The sequence below is a fragment of the Phyllostomus discolor genome, chromosome 9, assembly GCF_004126475.2.
Source record: "Phyllostomus discolor isolate MPI-MPIP mPhyDis1 chromosome 9, mPhyDis1.pri.v3, whole genome shotgun sequence".
NCBI classification, from domain to species: domain Eukaryota; kingdom Metazoa; phylum Chordata; class Mammalia; order Chiroptera; family Phyllostomidae; genus Phyllostomus; species Phyllostomus discolor.
In genome coordinates, this window is record NC_040911.2 from 31,211,858 (window position 1) to 31,234,267 (window position 22,410).

At 37.4% G+C, this 22,410-nt stretch overlaps 1 protein-coding gene across 1 annotated transcript in view; it reads right to left on the reverse strand.

Annotated features, from left to right (window-relative positions):
- Positions 1-215: 215 nt before the first annotated feature.
- Positions 216-22,410, reverse strand: part of LOC114505984 (desmoglein-1-like) — a 39,829-nt gene continuing 17,634 nt past the window's right edge. Inside the window, exons 9-15 of the mRNA XM_028523551.2 lie at positions 18,791-19,050; positions 17,211-17,350; positions 10,691-10,975; positions 6,911-7,044; positions 6,506-6,578; positions 3,988-4,193; positions 216-1,755 (exon numbers count right to left, since the gene is read on the reverse strand). Coding sequence (XP_028379352.1) covers positions 658-1,755; positions 3,988-4,193; positions 6,506-6,578; positions 6,911-7,044; positions 10,691-10,975; positions 17,211-17,350; positions 18,791-19,050 — 2,196 coding nt within the window. The 3' untranslated portion in view covers positions 216-657. The remainder of the gene's footprint in view (positions 1,756-3,987; positions 4,194-6,505; positions 6,579-6,910; positions 7,045-10,690; positions 10,976-17,210; positions 17,351-18,790; positions 19,051-22,410) is intronic.

The window sequence follows — 22,410 nt, forward strand, 5'->3', positions numbered from 1 at the left end:
CCCAAAGGACCTCATACTTTTGCCACACTCCTATGCAATAATATCCCTCCCAAAACATTCTCTAATTTGAGGTTTATTTTACCTAGTGTGATTACTAAGGTAGCAGTGCTCCGTGGCTTGTAGATTTGGCTATGTAACCAAATTCTTTCTTCTTTAGTGGTTAACTCTGGTCTGGATATGTGGCTGAATTTTTATTTATATTATCTGTGAAATTGACAGGGCATTTGGCCCAAATTTCAAATTCATCACACATACATGAATACATATGGCGTGTTTAGTTCTTTTTAAATGTTGCCTGAACTACATGACAAATCAAAAAAGAGCAAGAGAATTATTTATGTAAATTTCCATTATAAGGCCTGTGCTTTTACATGACTGGGTTTTATTTCTTCCACATGGTAGAGATGCACTGCAGGCCACACAGAAGTGAAGAAAACCCCGAATCAAGTTTTACTTCCCTGTCATGGCCCCATTAGTATCAACACAACAAAAAAGTTTACAAATGCTATGGAGAGCTCTTGCCCAGCAGCACTGTTTTCACCTATTTTTCTCACTGTGGTTTCGAATCTTACTCTATAACTACCGTAGCACCGTAGCACCGAGTTGTGCATCTTAAATGACGTTGTGAGCTCTCTGGTGGTGGGAATTGAACCTAAATCAAAACTGCTGAGAAAAAGTGTGCTGGGATCCTGGCTGATTAGCATATTGTACTGTACTGTACTTTGTGATTCGACTTTGGGCTGCGCTAGTAGAGGCAGATCCAAGGGTCTGGCCAAAGTGATGGTCAGAGGAGCTCCTCATGTGGCCAATGGTGGCTGTCCTCCCCATGCTGCTACTCAGGCCCCCGCCTCCTTCCAGACTACTCAGCATAATGCCACCACCACTTATTCCAGCTTCACTGCCAACAAAGCCACTGCTGACTGTGCCACTGCCTCCAATTATCCCGGCTGGGCCACTAATTCCAGTTACGCCAGAGCCAGAGACAACACTCTCTGTCACAATCACGTTGTGGGCATTTGATAAGTCAGGGTGCATACCCAAAGTGCCCACCATTCCAGAAGTGGGTTGGATTACTCTTTCTGTCACTACCACATTTGAAGACTCTCTAGGGTCAGGGATGGTCAAAGTGGTGGGTAGACTTGAACTTGGTCCTATTACCCTTTCTGTCACTATAATGTTGGAGCCATCTCTCAAGTCAGGCATCTCTAACACTCCATGCAAATCAGCACCAGAGATCGGGCCAACCACCCTCTCTGTCACCACCATGTTTGAGGCATGTCGGTTATCATGAATGTGGACAGAGGGCTTCAGAGTGCCAGAGGTGGCATAAGACTCGGTCACAGTGACATTACCATAGCCCAGGGGATCAGGAATAGGCATAGGATGCTGTACACCAGGTCCCGAGGGGTAGGTGTTTTCAGAAATGACTGTAGTAGTGCCATAATGTGGGGAGATGGGTGGAGGCCCACTAGCAAGGGGCTCTGTTTCTTGTGGAGGGTAAATGGGTCCAGTGCTCTCAGGTGGCCATGAGGGATCAGGGTCTGGATATGGTTCAACATTTTTTCCCAGGGTGATATCTGCCAACTTCTTAAATTTAGGCCCCAGAGTATCCAAGAAGTTGTCATCCAAGTCTTCTCCAATGAAGCTACAGCAACCCACAGAGCCAGCGGGGGAACCTACACCTTCAATATCATATATGAGCAAACAGTCATTGGATGGGCGTCCTTCATCTTCATCTGCGTAAGCATATGCTTTCTAAGTTGGTGGAGGAAAGAGAAAAGGAAATCATGAATACCTATTTAACAGTAATGGAAGTCCTTATCATTAATTTTTTACAGGACATTATTAAAGAAAAAATAAAAAACAAAATTCTAACATCTACTAGAGGTGCTCTACAAAACATATAACAGTGTGAAAGCATTTGCTTAGAAATTATTTTAACTGTCACTCTAAAATATATTATGATTTTAAAGATTTATTTAGGTGGATTTTATAAGAGTGCACACTCAACAAAAAAACACAAAATATCACATGAATTATTTTGTAACCAAGTTAGAAGGAGGTACTTAAAAATGCTGAATTGGAAGTATACCCCATTGTGTACCTTTTTTGGTTTAATTAGAAATGTTGGAGCTAATTTCAGTTCATTCAGAATTGTGCTTTCCTTCCTTCAAATTGAGTGATTATGTTGAATTTGTGAAATTTATTTCAATGTTGCTCTTTCCAAAAAATGACAGAAAAAATTTAACTGTGGGTCTGTGCCACATTAGGAGTCAAAATTGTAGGTGATCAAAGAAAGTTATTAAAAATAGACTCCTTCAATTCAAAGTGCAAGCCCACAGACATGTGTATTTTTAGTCCATCTTTGGTGTTTGTGATAATGGACTGCAAACTTTCAGGTTAAGTATCAGAAATGCATTTATTAGAAAAACAACTCATTGAGCCACTTCATTCACAAATAGTTTTTGAGCCCTCACCATTTGCAATACATTTGATTAGGAACTTAGCAATGAGGTAATGAACAAAACTAGATAAAGTCCCTTCCTGGCAGGGCTCACGTCTGAGTAGGATGAGGAAGACAACACAGAAACACGTTTGTCAGGAGATGGTGAGAGCAGGGTACAGGGACAGAAAGTGATGGGGGCTGCTCTTTCAGGTAAAATGGTCAGGGATGGCATTTCCAGAAGTGATGTTTGATCAGAATTTGAATCACAGGATGGTGAGTAAAGCAGGTAGAGTGATCTGGGCAGAAGGAGCTGTAAGTGCAGAAGCTGGGAGGCAGAATTGTACTTTTCGTGAAAATATATTAATTTGTTGGGACCCGAATAGTTAGCATTCCTATGGATTTCAGCAACAGACCTCTTATTATTATCCACTGGGATTTGAAAGGCTTTTACTAGTCTCTTATTTCAAAATATCAGCCATCATCTAAATGCTTAGGAGAGTTCATGAAGGCATTTTAGGCCAGGATATAGAAGGACATATGTGTATCAGAGAGAGCAAATTCCTTAAAGCTTAAGTATCACATGGCATGCCACCACAGGCAATTCTGTCTCTGCCTGAGGATGGCAAAATTAATTCTTACTGGTTTTTAGAATATTCTGGAATTACACTATGTCTCTTGAACCCACTCTTAGGGAATTTTTATTGTGTGCCTGGAGCTGGGCTAGATACTAGCAATGTAATGTGGAGAACATGTACTTCATGCACCAAAAAGTGTGGTAGTGATATAAACTAACAGATTTAGAAATGGTGTATTTCTAAAATGTATAGACAAAGTACAGATGATCCCTGACATACGATGATTCAACTTAACAATTTTTTATTTTATGATGGTGTAAAAGTGATGTGCATTCAGTAGATTAGGGCTAGGCTAATGCAGGATATTTGGTAGGTTAGGTGTATTAAATGCATTTTCAATTTAAATTTTTTCAACTAATGATGGGCTTAAGGGGACAGACTCTGTCGTAAGGTGAGAAGAATGTGTATTACAGAAATACTGATAAGGAAACACCAACCCTATTTTCAATGAAACAGTTAACAATAAAACTTCAGAGGCAGTGATATTTGAATGAGGTTTGGAAGTGGGTAGGGGTTTATGAGAGTGATGACCAGATGAAAGCATTCCAGTACAGGCACGGCGTGGAGGACAACAGACTGGTGTAAAGAAAGCAAAGGCACTTGGCAAGTGCATTTAGTAGTAATTGGGGATGAGAGGGCAGGGCCAATTTGTGGATAAACTAATTTGCTAAGTAGGACTTCATGCCATAGAGAAACAATGGGCTGTTTTTAAGTGGAAGGTAACAGGCCTCAATCAGAGTTTTAGCTGTACTATTTAGCAGCACTATGCATCTCCAGGCATAATGACTCAAGGCTGGAAGCCCAGCTAGGAAATGCCTGCCAAAGCCCCGTAGGGAAATAGTGGGAGCCTGGGGCACAGCAGTGGGTCTGGGATGGACAGGAAGGCATGGGGGCTGGAGCCCTTACCTGACAGAAGTAACTTTCCATGAAGCTCATATTCAGACCTCCTTCTCTACATTCCCTCATAGAATTTCTTCTTAATATTCCAGAATATTCTTGACATGTCTCGCGTGCTCGTGTTTTAACTGCATCGGTTAGTTCAAATCTTCTCATTCTTTCTTCTTCTCCCATATCTTGCATTTCTCTTCCACAATACTCATTTGTGTAAATACCTGAAAGTGTAAATCAAATTAAAGTTACTTTGTGTAGGGTATTAGAGACTGAACATCAGTACCTTACTTTAATGGATGGTTTCATCATTTAAGTATATATTTGTGAGCAAAGGAAAAAATGAAGGTGAAATTTAAATACAGGAATAATAAATATGATGTTGAGTTCAAAATAAAATTATCAATTAGTTTGTTAATTATTGTTTCTAATTACTTTTTGGTAACTATATGTTGACTAGAAGAGAGAGGCTACATAGAGATTAGAAAAAACCATTTTGCTTTTTAAATTATTTTATTTATTTAGTTATTTATTTTTATTTATTTTTAAAAAGATTTTATTTATTTATTTTTAGAGAGAGAAGGGAGGGGGAAAGAGAGAGAGAGAGAAACATCAATGTGCGGTTGCTGGGGGCCATGGCCTGCAACCCAGGCATGTGCCCTGACTGGGAATTAAACCTGCGATGCTTTGGTTCGCAGCCTGCGCTCAATCCACTGAGCTACACCAGCCAGGACTTTATTTTATTTATTTTTAATGAAAGTCTTTTTAAATTACAGTTTATATTCAATATTATTTTGTATTTGTTTCATGTGTACAACATATTGATAAGACAATCATATACTTTACAGTGTTTCCCTAATATTTACAGTATCCAACTTGCACCACATATAGTTATTATGAGATTTTGACTCTAAGTTAACAAAAACTGGGGGAAAATATCCTAAATTCTAAAAGTTAAATGGTATGAGAATACCCCACGTACTAGAAACACAAAGCCTCCGGCAAAGACCTTGAATGATGACTTTCGGAGAAGCAGCCATGGCCACGGCCAGGGGAAAGGTTTCCATGGGATCTCGAACTGCACTTGCATGTGAGGGTCAAGTAGGAGTCTGTTACAGTATTCAAGGTACATGAGATAAAACAATGGCCTGGACTATTGGACAGCCACGGAGAGGGAAGTCTTGATGTGGGATAGGTGTCCCATGCTTTAATATTTTAAAGATCTTGATTTTAGGGTCAGTGTGCTCTCTATACTGCTATTACTTTGGTGCCTCTCGTTGTGCTTTCTTCAAGATTTGGGTAACGATTTGAGACTTAATGAGAGAATAAAGGTATAAATATATGCTGGTGGATTTGACATCTTGAGAACTGATTGGATCTCAATAAATAGGAAAATATAAGAGGATGAGTTTCTGCTTCTGAATTGGGGGGGTAATGGTACCCCCACCCTCAAAAATGGATATATGAGGAAGAGAAATAGTTTTAAAGAATAGCTTGTCCAGTGCTTTGAATAAAGTCCAGTTCTAGAAGTCACAAACATGTCTGTACCTCTTGAATTTTAAAAAGTTCAAAGTATGAGTCATGAATACAAGTTTGAAGAAGATAGAAAAATAAGAGAATCAATAACATTTACTTACCTTGAAACAAGGAAAGATGGTACAACTCTTTTCAAATGTATGAGTTCTTAAAAATTAATTTTTAAAAAATAAGAGTGGTAGTTATTTACTTACCATGAAAATCTAATTGTCCCCTGGTGTTGGCCTGTCAATTGGTCTAGACCCCTGTTGTAAAGTAGGCTACACTGATAGTTTTACCCATGTACAAGAAGAGACTCTACCACATGCCCACAACGTCAGATGAGAGCTTTGAAAGATTTTGATGGTGTTTTATCCACTTACTTTCATTTTGATAAGAGGGACGAAGCTCTTTAGGTTAACATTTATGGTGATGCTGAGAATGGATGCAGTATTTAATTCTGTCATGACAGTAGCTGAAGTCAGAGTGACTTTGAACCATTCATGAATTGTGGAGGTAGATGCCAGACTCAATAAATGAGCATAGATCTATTTTAATTGGGTTGCACTTTAGTTCTAATTAGTATTTTTGAGAGATTTTATTCTCAATAAATAAGCACAGATTTATTTTAACTGGGTTGTATTTTAACTCTAACTAGTATTTCTGAGGTAAATAAGGGTTGCTCTATTGAACAAAAACAAAACAAACAAACAAAAATCCCGAACCAATATTGACTCATGATTACAATTTAGTTATTCTTTTCTATTTATAGATATCTTAATCAGGTTATCTCCTAAATATTCTCCGATGATTGAGAGTGATTTTAAAAATTTAACATATAAGAATAATACTGTAGTTTTTTCCTCATCATTTAATTAGCAAATCAGTCATTTAAAAAGGAATAATTGAAACACCTTTAAAGACACATGAAATAATTGGGAAAGAGTGAGGTATGCAAAGAGAGAACAAAGTTCATTCTGTGTCACTTGAGTTGTTAAAATAAAAAAAAATAACATTGTACCTGAAGTGTCAATACATTCAATCACATTTGCATTATCCGATGGTATTTGTAGTATAGGGAGTGTGGTCAAATCCTAAAAGGCAAGAAACAGTATTTTGCAATTTGTAATGACTTTTCTATCTCTAGTTATACCTTGGGTTAGTTGTCAATTAACTAAGATTTCCTGAATGAATACTACTTAGAAACCTTTCAAACCCATTTAAAACAGGAACCTCATTCAGAAAGCCTCCCCTGATTACTTCCACCTAATTTTGATGCACTTCTGACCCCTCTCCATTTTCCCCATTGGCTATCCCAGAACAGAGAACAGCATAGGATGGGGGTGACCACCCATATCTGGTTTCATGTGCACAAGGCTGAGTTTAGGTGATGACCATAGTCTGTTTCTTACAGATCTGCACTCACCATCAGCTGGGGCTGTGGTCCTTCTACTGCCCATGAATGAATGGCTCCATCCGAACATTCAGGAACAGGCTCAAATCCGGCTCCCCCACAAGAGGTACCTCCACAATCACAGCATATCAGCAAAAATGGGACCACTGGTGGTGAGAGGATGGGAATATTGAAATTGGCCGTGGGGCCATATTAAAACAGAACAACTTGCTTTTTGTGATTAAATTTGAATTCCTAATATATTAGGTGTATATATATGATAACCCATTTGTTCCTGAAACTATTACCAACGTGTCAGAAAATAAACCGAGTAATGGTGAGATGTCAATATCAAGGTGAGCTTTAGTATACTAGATTACAATCAATTTTCGTTTGTTATGTGGGATGCAGACTATAAATAGTGTGATACTACTGAAACAGATGGGTCTTCCCCTTGTCATCACTCAGGAAAATAGTAAAGAGAGAAAAAGAAAGCTGGGAAGGCCAGTCCAGAGGTTTGATTTTTCACATTTCCTCTTTCTTGTCTTTATTTTTTTTCCTTTTACACATGCCTGACTTTTTATTTCAACAGTAACCCCTTCTTTATGCTTTCAGCCATTATCCTCTCTGAGGCTATTATTTGCCCCTAGCCAGATATCTTTTCTTGAACTTACTTGTGCAGAGACAAAGGACATTACACTGCTTAGCTATGTCTCTTTCTATTAACCAACTGGATTTGTCTTATCTACATAAGTTTCTATCCCAGGGCGTTTTATATAATATGATCTTAAATAATGCTTTGGAATGAATAGGTGTATGAATAGAATGTGTAAAAATTTTTAAAAGATTTTATTTACTTATTTTTAGAGAGGGAAAGGAGGGAGAAAGAGAGAGAGAGAAACATCAATGTGCGGTTGCTGGGGGCCGTGGCTTGCAACCCAGGCATGTGCCCTGACTGGGAATTGAACCTGCGACGCTTTGGTTCACAGCCTGTGCTCAATCCACTGAGCTATGCCAGCCAGGTAGAATGTGTAAATTTTTAAAAAAGTGCATAAGGAGTAAAAGGAAAAGAAGAAAGCAAGGTAGGCAGGGAGGAACACAGTAAGGAGAGTAATAAGACGGAGGGAAATGCTGGGCAAGCCTGGGATCCTGAGAAGAAGAGAAAGTGTCTGCACCCTTCTTGTTCCCTGCCTGTCACTACCCTCCACACCCAGAGGACACTGTGCTGTGCCCCAAATGTATTCATAGGGAAAAGCCTTCAGTGAGATTGTAATGCCCAGACAAGAGGGCAGCTCTGATTAAAACTGATGGTAGAAAGGTGACTACAGTCAACTCTGGGCTGCCTGCACACTGACAGCTGAGCTCCTGGCTGCTGGGCCCCTCCAGGCTCCCTGCTCACAGGGCCACTGATGGGGGGAGCAGAGGTGGCCCTGAGACTCCCAGCAGGGGCTGCACATTCATCTGCTGGGGTACAGACATTTGTGCTTTAAAATGGAAAAGCATCTCACAAATCATCGTTCATTGCAGACAGTAAGATGAAAGTGCCACTCACACCATCACATGATTATCCTTCTGAAACAGAAGTGGCTTCAACAGCTCTTTCTAGGTGGGAACCTGGGCTGGGCCTGGTGAAGAGAGTGAAGAATCCACGCAGCTCCCTGCCACTCTGAGTTTCCTGCCCCTGAATTCTGACTCCCTTAGGGGGTTCTGATTCAGGTTTAATGACTTCACACTGTTGACTCTCTTCAGCCAAAGGGAAAGCTGTTGTTCTCTCCACTCTTCTCTCCCAAAATATTCTTATATACCAAACAGTTTTTAATGTTTTCTTAACCTGGGATTTCTATGGTGTGTCTCTGGATACAAACACAGGGCACTGTGCCAGCACTACTTCCACTTGTCATTCTTTTGTATATTTTTGCTGTTTTAAATGTTCAAGACTACTTCTGAGTCCTAAACACATAATATGTTTAAAATGTACACATAGAATGATTTATCTATGGTGTTTAGGAAATATATTTGTTATATGCAAATTATTGTTAATATATTTAACTCAGTGGAGTTAAGCCTGAAGGAGTGATTATTAATGGTCATTTATTCAGTGTAATAAATAATACACACATTTTATTTCTAAAAGAGAGAGAGAGAGAGAAGGAGAAGAAAGAAGGAAAAAGAGGAGAAAAATAATTCCTGGTGTTTTGCTTTCTTGAAAATATGTCAAGCTTAGAGATAGCTTTGAATCTAGAGGTGTTTGAATATAAAGCCCATAGTACAATTTTAAAATATTTTATAACCATACTAACCAAAGGTAGTCAGTGACCAATATAAAAAGCAAACTCAAGGTTAAAGTTATACAGGTTTTGCAGTAGAAGCAGTCAGTACCTGGGTCAATTGTTTAAAATGTTGTTTAATAATTAATATATCCAAACAGGGGAAATTAGAGGATTGTGTCTTCTCATATATATTTTATATTGCATTCTACAAATTTGCTAGCATTTTTGTTGCCTTGATTTATTTTGACAAGAATGTTGTTTCAACCTTTTTTTCTCCTTTAATAGAACTTTTCATGGTCATTTCAATTTCTTATGAATGGGTAAGAATGAAATCTTATTACTTTACATATAAATTTCTTGTTTTTTGAAATTCATTTTCAATTATGGAAAAAGATTCTCCACTTTAAGTTGGGCTATCAGCATGTCCAAAGCCTTTGTGGTTCAGATGAATTTGCTTCTGATCATAAATTTCAAAAGAGTGAAAGTTATTTAAAATTGGAGAAAATCCTGTCTACTAATAAATCCAGTGTAAAACATCTATTGTACAGCTGTTTATATATTAAAAAGTGAAGGTAGAAAAAACATTTTGTATGCAGAGTGTTGTGATTTGATATTTTATGTGTGTATGTTTTGATTAATGCTTGAGGTATCCTGTCACTGAGATTTTATGATTCTATACTTGAAAAATGGCAATATTTAGTTTAATAGTAATGAGCAGATATCAACTTACTTACTTCAGAGCTCCCCTTCTCATTCCTCAGAGACAGTAAGATCTAGCTCATCTCTACTCTAATATCTATCATCATTTTAGGCAACGTTGAAGACCATTTAGAGAATACAGTGCATATTATACCCTCATGGCTAGAATCTTGACTAGGTCTCTCTCTTCTAGTGATCGTAAATGTTTCTGTGGATCAGCAAGTTACATAATCTGTGAAAGACTCAGACAATTACATTTAGAAGCTGAAGTTTAACACTATGTCTATCTGGATCTCTTTCATTAAGTCTTAACATAGCATGAAATCCCTTCAGGGTATGGCACCTGCCTATCTTTCTAGTCTCAACTGTCACCACGCAGTCCTGCACATCCTCTGGTTCTTCCTATTGGAGTCCTTTATGTTGGTAACCAGCCCTTCATTCTTTAGGGGGTTTGTACATAGATTATTTTCTCTCCTTGTTATGTGTTCCCCATTTCTTCTTCATTAGGCTTGTTCTGTTAATACCCAAATGAGAATTTATTTTCTCTATGTAGGCTTTCCTGACTCCTAATCGATTGTTTCTCATTGAGTACTTCACTCACATAGGAATTTGAACTGCATCTCATGAGACTTCCCACTACACTGAGATTTAATGAAAAAAGTTTTTAACCTTCACTGTCAAGAAGTTGGACTTTTTTATCTTACAAATCCAGCACTAAATATAGAAATATCTTGATAATTGAAAAAAATAAGAATTTATAAAATATATTTTATCAAAACATCAGAAAACTTCTCACAATTCCTTTTGAGGGGGCACATATAAAATGGACTGTTAAAGTACTTACATCCTAGGACCAAGAATCCCATGATGAGTAGTCCAATGCCAGCAGGACCAAAATGCACATTATCTGCAATAAGGGGCACGCCTATTCCAACCCCTGTTTCTCCTTGCTCATTTACTCCTCCACCACCACCTTCACCAGTGCCAACACTGTGATCATTTTCAAGTTCAGAAGTAGTAGGTGTAACTTCATATCCAGGGCCACTTGTTGTAGTAGGTCCAGACTGTTCCCATTCGGAACCTTCAAGGTTAATAGTAATTGTACCAGTACAAGTTCTTTGAAGAGCATCTGAAACAAGGTTCAAAAATGAAATATTTTATACATTGAGTGTAGTAATTGTTGGGCAATACAAAACTATTTTCTTTTTGTATCAATACTTCAATGTCTTTAGTTCCATCCATCAATAACTTCCTAAATCATCCCTTATTCATGATTCAGTTTTTAAATCAAACCATTATGACTATAAGTGCTCCTGAAAAACTGTCTCATGTACTGGAAAGCATAAACAGTAAATGCCACAGAAAGTAAGTGTTTGCTAGTGGTGTGTTATAAGCCACGGTGGAGGTATTTCTAGACTATGGTTTTGCATATTTCTTATATTAAAGTTAGATTGTCTTGTTGTTTTACTCTCTTTCTTCTTCAATTATGTTTGTTCTTTTCCTTTTATGAGCTGACAAAATGAACAGATTTTGAACAGGCTGGTATAACATTTCTACAAATATTTCCTAGTGATAAAGCAGCATATCCCCAAACTCACAACCAATAACTTATAGGAGAGGAAACTGACAATATTGGAGGTGGGGACAAATTTTCATTTCAATTAGAAGGTGAAACACTTTTGATTCAAAAGAAGATATTCAAAACTTGCTCTTTTCTTGTTCTTCAAAGTTATAGTAAGTCACTGTGTTCCTTGATTAAACATAGGAGTAGGTACATTTGTTATTTGTTTCAACTGAATTGCTCTACACTTGCTGTTTATTTAAACCAACCAACCATCTAACCAACCAGTATTTCAAAACAGTAGACTAATTTTGAGCGCTTATGGTATAAAGGGCAGTACATCAAAATATATCTACAATTGGATCAGCAGGCACATGGGCTGAAGCAGAGCTGAAGTAATGACTGCAAAAGGATGCAAGGGAACACTTTGTGGTGATGAATATGCTCTAGATCTTTTTGTGGCAATGTATAATATATGTGCATGCATACATCTACCAGTACTCATTGGGCTCTACATTTAAAAAGAGTATTTGTTGAATATGAATTATACCTCAATACAGTTGAATAAGAAATACATTTGAGTCTATATTTGTGTCTTTATCTTGTAACGAAACTGGTCCATTAAAAGCTATCAAAATAAGAGTTCTGGTCAAGATGGAGGCATGGGTAGACATGCTTTGCCTCCTTGTGCAACCACAAGAAGAATCACAACTAACCTCAAAACAAAAAACATCTATAACTGCCAGAAAACTGAACTGTATGTATGTCTGACAACCAAGGATTTAAAGAAGCCATATTCATGCAGACATCTAGGTAGGGCAGGAGGAGATGGGGAGCCAGGACAGAGAGCAATAGTGTGTTGTGGAGAGGTGGTAGTGGTGGCGGCAGAATGGGCAGTCCATATTCTTGTGTGGTGGATAAAAGTCGGGAGTGCTACTTTGGGAGCAAATGATCCCAGCTCCAGGCCACACTACACAGCCCAGGGTTCCAGTGCCAGGAACATAAAGCCTCATAAATTATGGCTGTAAAAACCAATGCGGGTTGGAGAAATGGAAGAAACTGCTGGTTACTCAGGAGAGGCTATTTAAAGGGCCCTCATAGACCTAGAACATACACAAATGCGCCCATTCTGGGAACCACCACCAGGGCATCAGCTAGAAGGGTGCTAGTCACATATGGGAAATGGGGGAAGTGACTGGAAATGGGGTGAGTGCTAGTCTAGCCTCCAGAAGCCAGGCAGCAACACTGTCACCTCTCCAACCCCTCCCCCACCCCACAGTACCACAAAAGGGTGAAGTCAGTTGGCCTGTCCAGTGAATACCTAAGGCTCCACCCCATACAACTTAACAGGTGTGCTAAGACAGAGAGTCAGAGAAGCTCTACCTAATACACAGAAAGAAACAAAGGAGGCTGCAAATTGAGAAGACAAAGAAATATGGCCCAAATGAAAGAACAGAACAAAACCCCAGAAAAAGAAGTAAATTAAAAGGAGATAGCCAACCTATCAGATGCAGAGTTCAAAACACTGGAGATCAGGATGCTCAGAGAAATCACTGAATACAGCAAAAGCATAAGGGAAGAAATGAAGGCTACCCTAAGTGAAGTAAAGAAAAACCCACAGGTAACACCCAATGAAGGGAAGGAAGCTGATGTTCAGATCAACAATTTGTAATATAATGAAGAATTAAATATTCAACCAGAACAGAGGGAAGAAACAAGAATTCAAAAAAATGAGGAGAGTATAAGAAGACTCGGGGACATTTCCAAAAGTTCCAGGATCTGAATCATAGGGATGCCAAGAGGAGAAGGGGAAGAACCAGAAATGGAAAATTATTTGAAAAATAATTTGAAAAAAACATCCCCAATTTGGTGAAAGAAATAGACATACATGTCCAGGAGGCATAGAGAGTCCCAAACAACTTAGACCCAAAGAGGACCACACCAAGACAAATCATAATTAAAATGCCAAAGGTTAAAGACAAAGAGACAATCTTAGAAGCAGCAAGAGGAAAGGAGAGTTACCTACAAAGGAGTTCCCATAAGACTATCAGCTCATATCTCCAAAGAAAGCTTGCAGGCTAGAAGGGACTGGAAAGAAGTATTCAAAGTGATAAAAAGCAAGGACCTACGACTAAGATTACTCTATCCAGCAAAGCTTCCATTTAGAATGGAAGGGCAGATAAAGTGCTTCCCAGACAAGGTAAAGCTAAAGAAGTTCATCATCACCAAGCTGTTATTACATGAAATATTACAGGGATTTATTTAAGAAAAAGAAGATTAAATCTATGAACATTAAAATGCCAACAAATTCACATCAACAAATGAATCGGAAAAAAAAAGCCCTGGCTGGTGTGGCTCAGTGGATTGAGCATGCACCTGCAAACCAAAGGGTCACTGGGTTGATTCCCAGCCAGGGCATGTGCCTCGGTTGTAGGCCAGGTCTCCAGTGAGGGCCACAGGAAAGGCAACCACACATTGATATTTCTCTCCCTTTCTTTCTCCTTCCCTTCCCCTCTAAAAATAAATAAATACAAATCTTAAATTAAAAAACACATTTAAAAAAGTAGGCAACAACCAGAACAGGAACAGTATCACAGATATGGAGATCATTTGTAGGGATATCAGCTGGGAGAAGGAAGGGTTAGAATGGGGGAAAAGGCACAGAGATTAGGAAGCATAGTTAGTAGATGCAAAATAGAAAGGGAGATGTTAAGAATAATATAGCCAAAGAACTTACATGCATGACCAATGGACATGAACTAAGGGGTGTGGACTGCTGGAGTGAAGGGGAGTACCAGGTGGAGGGGGCAAAAGGGGAAAAATTGGGACAACTGTAATAGCATAATCAATAAAATATACTTCAAGAAGTTTTCAAAATAATCATATATTCATTTTATAACAATTTAACAAAAATAGTATATGTGAGAGGAGATAAAACACATTATTGTGATCATTTACCTTTGACTTACAAAGTCTGTTTTATTTCACATCTATGTAAATGAATGGAAGCTACTTGTATTTGAATTTTGTATGCAGTTACTCTATTTTCTCCAAAATTACATTAAAAAGATTTATTCATCATATCTGCACTATTTATTTTCTGTGGGATTTGAAGTTGAAAATTCCTGAGTAGCAATCAGTCACTACAGAAAAAACACATTACTGAAAGTTCCAGGTGTGACCGCTTTCTCCATCTATCTAAAGGCAGCATTTATTATGTAGGGAAGTTTCTTCTTCAACAGGTGCTAGTAGGCCAGACTTCTGTGGTCCTAGTAATTCTTGCTGCAGTGTAGGGATGATGTTGATGGAACATTAGGCTTTTCTCCAACCCATTTGCAATTATTTACATGTGGTTATTATTAGTGAAGCATTAAAAAAAATTCCTAGGTAACCTTTTTCCTTTTAGTATCTATTCCCCCAGCTTCACTGAGATACTATACTTGACATATAACATCTTGTAATTGAAGGTGTACAATGTGCTGACTTGATACACTTATGTATTACAATATGATTATTACCACAACAGTGCTAGCTAACATTTCCATCATATCACAAGGTTACCATTTCTTTTTTTGTGATGAGAAAATTTAAGATCTACTCTTTCAAGTGTATGTCTATAGTACAGAATTGTTATCTATAATCACAATGCTGTGCATTAGATTCCCAGGCCTAATTATTTAGTAAATGGAGTAATTCTTCAGTAACTGGAAGTTTGTAGTTTTTGACTAACATCTCCCAATTTCTCCCACTCACTAGCCCCTTTTTCTGCTCACTTACATGCTTTTGAACCATATAGATTGCTTTAAATATTTTGAACACAATCTTTTAAATATTATGCAACCCATATTTATGAAACAGTTTGTTGCAGAAGTTATTACAGCATATCTTTTTAAGAAATAAAACATGATTTATTATTCAAATTATATACACACTGCACTACTGTCTAGGAACTCAGGTCATGCAAAGCTAATTTCGTCCAGCTGCAAGGGCAGAGAAGTAGAAATATTTATGTGCCTGCTATGACATTTCCCATGTGCATAGCATATACACTCAACTACTGTTTGAAATATTAAAATCACTCTTATTATGAATTATTACTAGTAACACTATTGGAATATTCTTTACATGATAAGTAGTTGGATATTCTATATTATTTGAAAAGTATAGAATTATGTAAAGAAGCAAAACAAAACAAAGACAAAACAAACTGATAGTTGTACTACTCAAGAACAACCTCTGTTGATATTCTGTTGTATTATCCTTTGGCCTTAATTACAATGCCTAAAATTTACAAATTATTTAACTTACATTGATATATGGCTTGTTACACTTTACATTTTTTACTTTCTCTTGTAAGAATGCTTTCATATTTAAAAAATTGTTTCATTAAAATAATTTCTGATGTCTATATAATTTCATATAAACTGGACAATGGTTTATCTACGTTACCTATTATTGATGTTGTTCTCAAGATGTAATTATTAAAGATAATGCTATAACTAATATTTGTGTGTATTTAGTCTTTTATATTTAGAGATTTTCCTAAGATTATTGAAATTTGGTAAAATAAAGGAATGATTTTGTTTGGCATGGTTGTTTTTATCTCTATCGTATTAATACACGTGTGAGTTCAGTGGTCGGCCTTTGTCCATGGTGTAACCCTAGAGCCTGGCACAATGGCTGACATTTGGTTGGGATTCAATATATAGTTTGGGAGTTAATGAATAAAGATATCCCTGGAAGTACATCACAGAGACAAGCATAAATCCAGTCCATGACAGCAAATCCCATGCCTTTCATCTCAGCTCTGCTGATTCTAATGTTATTGTTTTGTTGTTATTTTTATCCCCAGAAGGTTATAATTTTTGATGAGAAAAGGCATTCTTCTTGACAGGAGCCTAACAATTTTGTAAGCTAAGTTCCAATTTTCCCTTCGTATATCTAATTAATGTTGATGTTGGATATAAGAAAAGGAGTAACTAGCAATTACTGAAGCCAATTTCAGCACTGAATCAAAATAAGGTTTATCAATAGATGGAGTCACATTTCTATTTGTAATATTGGCTTTGAAACTACATTTATTTTGACTGTGGAAAAACATTATATTTGGTAAAAATGTCGAATGACTTTATAAAGTGTTATTTTATTATTATTGTTTCCTCATCTGTAAAGCATGTGGAAATTGTCTACCATTATTAGGATGATTGGAAGAGGAAAAAGAGAGGGAGAAAGAAAGGAGGACCAATTGAAGTAGCAAGTACTGCTTATTAGAATTACCCTGAGGAACTTCCCTCTTCCAGTGACCAGCCTAATTTAATTTGATTGGGCTTTAAGAGTAATACAAGCATGTTGCTTCCGAATTGCTTACACAAAGTTTTACATCAACTTTTTAAAGATTATATAAAGTTCAGTTAGTCTGGCTTCTGGCCTATTTGAAAATAATTTAATACATTCAATTATTTACATGAATAAGAAATAACATTTATTGAATATCTAAGTGATTCACATGTAGTAACTCCTTAATTCCATATTGAAGAGTGAGGAGAAAATAACTTCTTTAAAATCATGTATCTGGTAAGTGATGGCACAAAGATGCCAATCTAGTCTCACCGCAGAGCTCATGGTCTTATCTACTGAATTGTACTGCTTTCATGTCATTAAAGATTTGATTCTATCCTACCCAATATAATAAGTTTTGTTGGAAAAAACATTAAATTACCTCAAAGTACAATGATTAAAATTTGAGTTCAGAGTATGTATATAAGTTCATGAAGAAGGAAAAAAAAACAAATTAATCTCTTACCATCTATAGACAGAACTGTTCCTTCATATTTTCCATTAAGCATATTATATTGATCCCAGGTAACTTTATTTCTCAAAGTAATTATGCCCGTCTTTGAGTCAACAGCAAGCAGGTCAGCTGGATTATTTCCCATTACATATCTGTATTTGAAAGATAACAGTACAAATTAATGTCAGCTCTCTAACAGCAGAGAGAGAGAGGAGAGAGAGAGAAAGAGATGTTGTTTATAAAATGTTTGGTTATAAAATGGGTCAGTGGGTCAGTAGTTACGATCCTGCATGTACTTTTCAGTTATTAGAGACAATGTGTTTTTTTTTTTCAGGCAGTTCCAGGTATTTGAGGACACTCAGAAACAAACCAAGATGTAAACTTAAGAAAAGAGTTTCTGAGCAGCCATTACTAGTGGAATGTCTCTTATGCCCACTTGTATGTCAGAATTTTCCTTTGATACTTGCAATCTCATTTCATTTGACTTTGGTACCATCAGAACTAGCCTGGAAGACCCAGATCCTAGGACTTCCCAAGCTCATTAATAATTCCTAAGTATTCTCTTACCACAGAAGTTACTTCATCATTACCTTGGCCTCCTATTTCCACTCCCCCTCTCCATACACACAATGACTTCACTGGACTTCTTTTGAATTCCAGCCTACAAGGAATGTCCTTTCCTTGTGCTTCTGTCCTATTCTCTATTCTCTTTTCTCTCCTCCTCATCTTCCACTTCCATGTCTTTCCCCCTCATTTACATTTGTTAAGAAATACTGGTTAGTAACTCTCTGTCTCAGGTGTTGTGTCAAACTCAGGGAACAGGGCTGTAAGAGGACCCAGGGGTGGGGGTGGGTGGTGATCTGCCCTCAGTGAACTCACAGGGTGTGAGGACCTTATTAGCAGTGGGGGCACCATGTGATGAGAGCGCTAACAGAAATGCTCGCAGGTGTGGGGAGAGCACAGAGAAAGACCTTGCAGAACTCATTAGTGAGGCCTTTCCCCCACTGTGATTCTTGATCACAAGCACTTGTGTAAAACATATGTGCACGCAGTCACACAGATTTGTATGATCAAGTAGAAATATTTTGATTTACAAAATTAAAAAAATTATATCAAATGACTTTTCCTTAATCTACCTCATTTTTCATACCAAAGTTATCAAAGGCCAATACCAACTAAGTGCTGATTAAAGCAAAGAGAGTAACTAGATCTAATGATTTCAATCTGGATTTCAATCTGGGCAAATAGGCGATGGGAACATCAGTCCATGCAATCTTCAGGGTAAATAACCTTGATATGTGGTAGTCAGCTAATTGGTCAATAAAACATATAAACACAGGAGTGTCAAACTCTAAAGATATAATATCTCCACAATTTATAGCTTCACACTTTACATCTTGCACTTTGCACCAATTTTTATATGTTCTTAAACACTCTAAATTAAGTGATAATTCAGTGCCTAGTACTTTTTATTATTAGATGATGGTTTCTAAATAATGAAAAATATTTTAATTCGTACTTAACATTTCTTAAAAGAACATATGTATTTAATTCACTATGTGATGAAAATTAGTTGAAAATGTTAGTCTTACCTAACAGTTGTTGATGGTCCACCAGTGTCCAGATCAGTAGCTACAAAGTCTCCCACTTTATAATTTTGTCCCATATTACTAGTTACTACATATGTCTTTGAACCTGGATGGAACACTGGGCCTTCAAGTACATTTAACACAGTCACCGAGATTGCAGTCGCTGTGAGCTTGTATTGGGACATAATGGAATGATGAAATTCAGCTTTATTTCTAACACCCATACTAAGTTGAAGATTCTTCACAGCTTCATAATCTAAGGGCTGGAACATACAGAGTGAAATAGTTTTACTATAAGAAGGAAAAAATTCTACAAGGGAAAGAAAGCCTTTGATAATAAGCAAAGAAAACTTTAGGCTTCTTTTTAAGTTAAATATAGACACATAGAAACATACAATGTATTCTTTCTTTATCTTTCATTCAGTACAAACACATAAAATATACATAGTAAGAAAAAATCCAGTTGTCTTAGATCCTTTGTTGCAAAAATTGACAATCTATGACATGAGTCCTAATTGTCCACCAAATTATAAAGTTAATATAGACAGTCAATCCTTGCATTTCCTAGTGCAAAGACAGTTTATGTCAGCTTGTATCACTTCATATCATTCAGAAAGTAGTTCTATATACACAAATTATGGGAGGATACATTGTAGTTTCCATCATTTGACTGCTTTATCCATGAAGAACAATTTAGAAGAATTTTAGTTCTATAAGTGTGACTTCTTGCAATAAGTCTGGTGTTAGACTGTAGCACATATATATATCATATATATATGAAGAAATGCTTATATTTTCAAGATATTCTGGAAAAATTATTTCCTCTTATGAAATAATCAAGTAGTCATTTTTATTATAAAAGGTGATTTCAATATCAGCTCCTCATAAAATGCTCTGACTATACATTATGCCAAATATATTTTTCTAAATTTTCAGAAGAGAGTAACTTAGATGACGGTTTATTCACAAACTGAACTCTTCACTTAGTGAAAATATTTAGTCTTTGCTCTAATATTGGCTGTATTGCTGTTCCAAGAATGGCTATAAAATTATGTATACATGTTTCTGTACATTATACAGAAACACACATATATATATATTATATATAGTATTTAGTCATTAAAAAGAAAATATATGATATCATGTCTGGGAGAAAATTCAAAATCATTCCCATTTTACACGTAGAGGTACTGAGAAGAGATTAACTTTCTAAAGTGTTACAGTAGTTCGGTGTAAAATAGCTGGGGACTCAACTTCCCCAGGGTGGAATCCCAGGTAGTGTAGTGGAAAGAATATGCACTCAATAGCCAGAGAGATGTGGGTTTGAGGGTCAGCCCTACTACCACTCACTAGTGATGAGAACTTGAGCAGGTTACGAACTCTCATGGAACCTCAATGCATTTTTCTGTGACGTGGGCATATCACCTATCGCAGGGATGCTGTGAGGAACAGCCTAAAGCCCCTGTTCATGGCCTCACTAAATGGAAGCTATAGAAATGGTGATGCTTTATGAAGACATGAAACAAGTGATCACACGCTGCTAGGAGGACAGGACAGAATTCCTTAGCAGTCTGTTTCTGAGGACTATTCTGAAGGAAGGAAATAGTGGAAAAGGAATTACATTTTACTATGAAGATCCATAGTGCACACACCACATACAGTCCATGTATAGCTTTCATGAATTTTCACACAGACTGGGTAGGTCTTGCAGCACAAGGTGAAGCTTTCACTACCAGCTCCCTAGGAGTCCGACGTTGCCCCTCACCTCTCAGAGGAAATTCTACTGCAGGGGTATGTGGTGCATCACTAGTGTGAGAGGGACACAGGAGAGCTCTAGGGACTTGGACCAAATCTCTAGTGCATTTATGTCATAGGAAACTTTGGTCAGCAGCCACAATGAGATGGGAATGTGATTCTGCAGTTACAGCTATTGAATATTAATTTCATAAAGAGACACTGGAGGAATTAAGAACTCTCAATTTATGTGATGAACATCCTTAGAGCATGATAATTGTCATATAATGTTGACATGGACAATTATTTTTAAAGGCTATGTTAAATCTGATTTAAAAATATTTTTCTTAGGACTTCCAGCCAAGATGGAGGCATAGGTAGATACACTTTGCTTCATCACACAACTAAAAGAAAGATAAGAAACTATTTAAAAACAAAAAACAAGAACTGCTAGAAAATTGAACTGTATGGAAGTTCAACAACCAAGGAGTTAAAGAAACATGCATCCAGAGTGGTAGGAGGCAGAAATGGGAAGCTAGTATGGTGAGAACACGGGGCAAGGTGGCTGGCAGACCAGGATTCCCACATTCAAGTGCAGATAAGCCAGGAGGAAAACTGGAGAGTGAGACAGACCGAGCAACTCAAGTTTCCAATGTTGGAAACCAAAGCCTCAAAACATCTGGCTGTAAAAATCTGTGGGGGTTGCAGCAGCTGGAGAAACTCTCAGTCTCACAGGAGAGTCCATTATAGGGGCCCACAAGATCCTAAAATGAACAAGCCCACCCACCCAGGAATCAGCACCTGAAAGTGCACAATCTGCCTGTGGGAAGCGAGGGAAGTGACTGAAGGCAGGGAGAGAGCAAAGCAAGTGGCGTTGTTTCCTCTAAGTCCCCTCCCCCATGTACAGCACCACAATGCAGAGAAGTGGTTTGCCCAGCTCTAATAATTACCTAAGGATCCACCCCTTGCAATATATCTGTTGCTCCAAAACAAAGAAATATGGCCCAAATGAAAGAACAGATCAAAACTCCAGAAAATAACTCAGTGACAAGAAGATAGACAACATATCAAATGCAGAGTTCAAAACACTGGTAATCAGGATGCTCACAAAAATGACTGAATATGGTGGCAAAATAGAGGAAAAAGTAAAGGGTATGTGAGGTGAAATAAAGAATAATATACAGGGAACAAACAGTGAAGGGAAGGAAACCAGGACTTACATCAAAGATTTGGAACAGAAGGAAGAAAGAAATATTCAACTGGAACAGAATGAAGAAACAAGAATTCAAAAAAATTAGAAGAGGATTAGGAACCTCTGGGACAACATTAAATGTTCCAATGTCTGAATGATAGGGGTGCCAGAAGGAGAAGAGGAAGCGCAAGAAATTGAAAACATAAGGAAGGAAAACTTCCCCAATCTGGCAAAGAAAATAGATTTCCAGGAGGTCCCAGAAGCTCAGAGTCCCAAAGAAATTGGACCCAAGGAGGAGCACACCAAGGCATATCATAATTATATTACCCAAGGCTAAAGATAAGGAGAGAATCTTAAAAGCAGCAACTGAAAAGGAGACAGTTACCTACAAAGGTATTTCCACAAAACCATCAGCTGATTGCAAAGAAACCTTGCAAGCAAGAAGGGGCTGGAAAGAAATATCCAAAGTGATGAAAAGCAAGGACCTATACAACATAGATCATTCAGCAAAGCTATCATTTAGAATGGGAGGGCAGATAAAGTGCTTCCCAGATAAGGTCAAGTTAAAGGAGTTCATCATCATCAAGCCCTTATTACATGAAATACTGCAGGGACTTATCTACGAAAAAAAAATATCAAAAATTCAAACAGTAAAATGACAACAAACTCACAACTATAAACAACTGAACCAAAACCA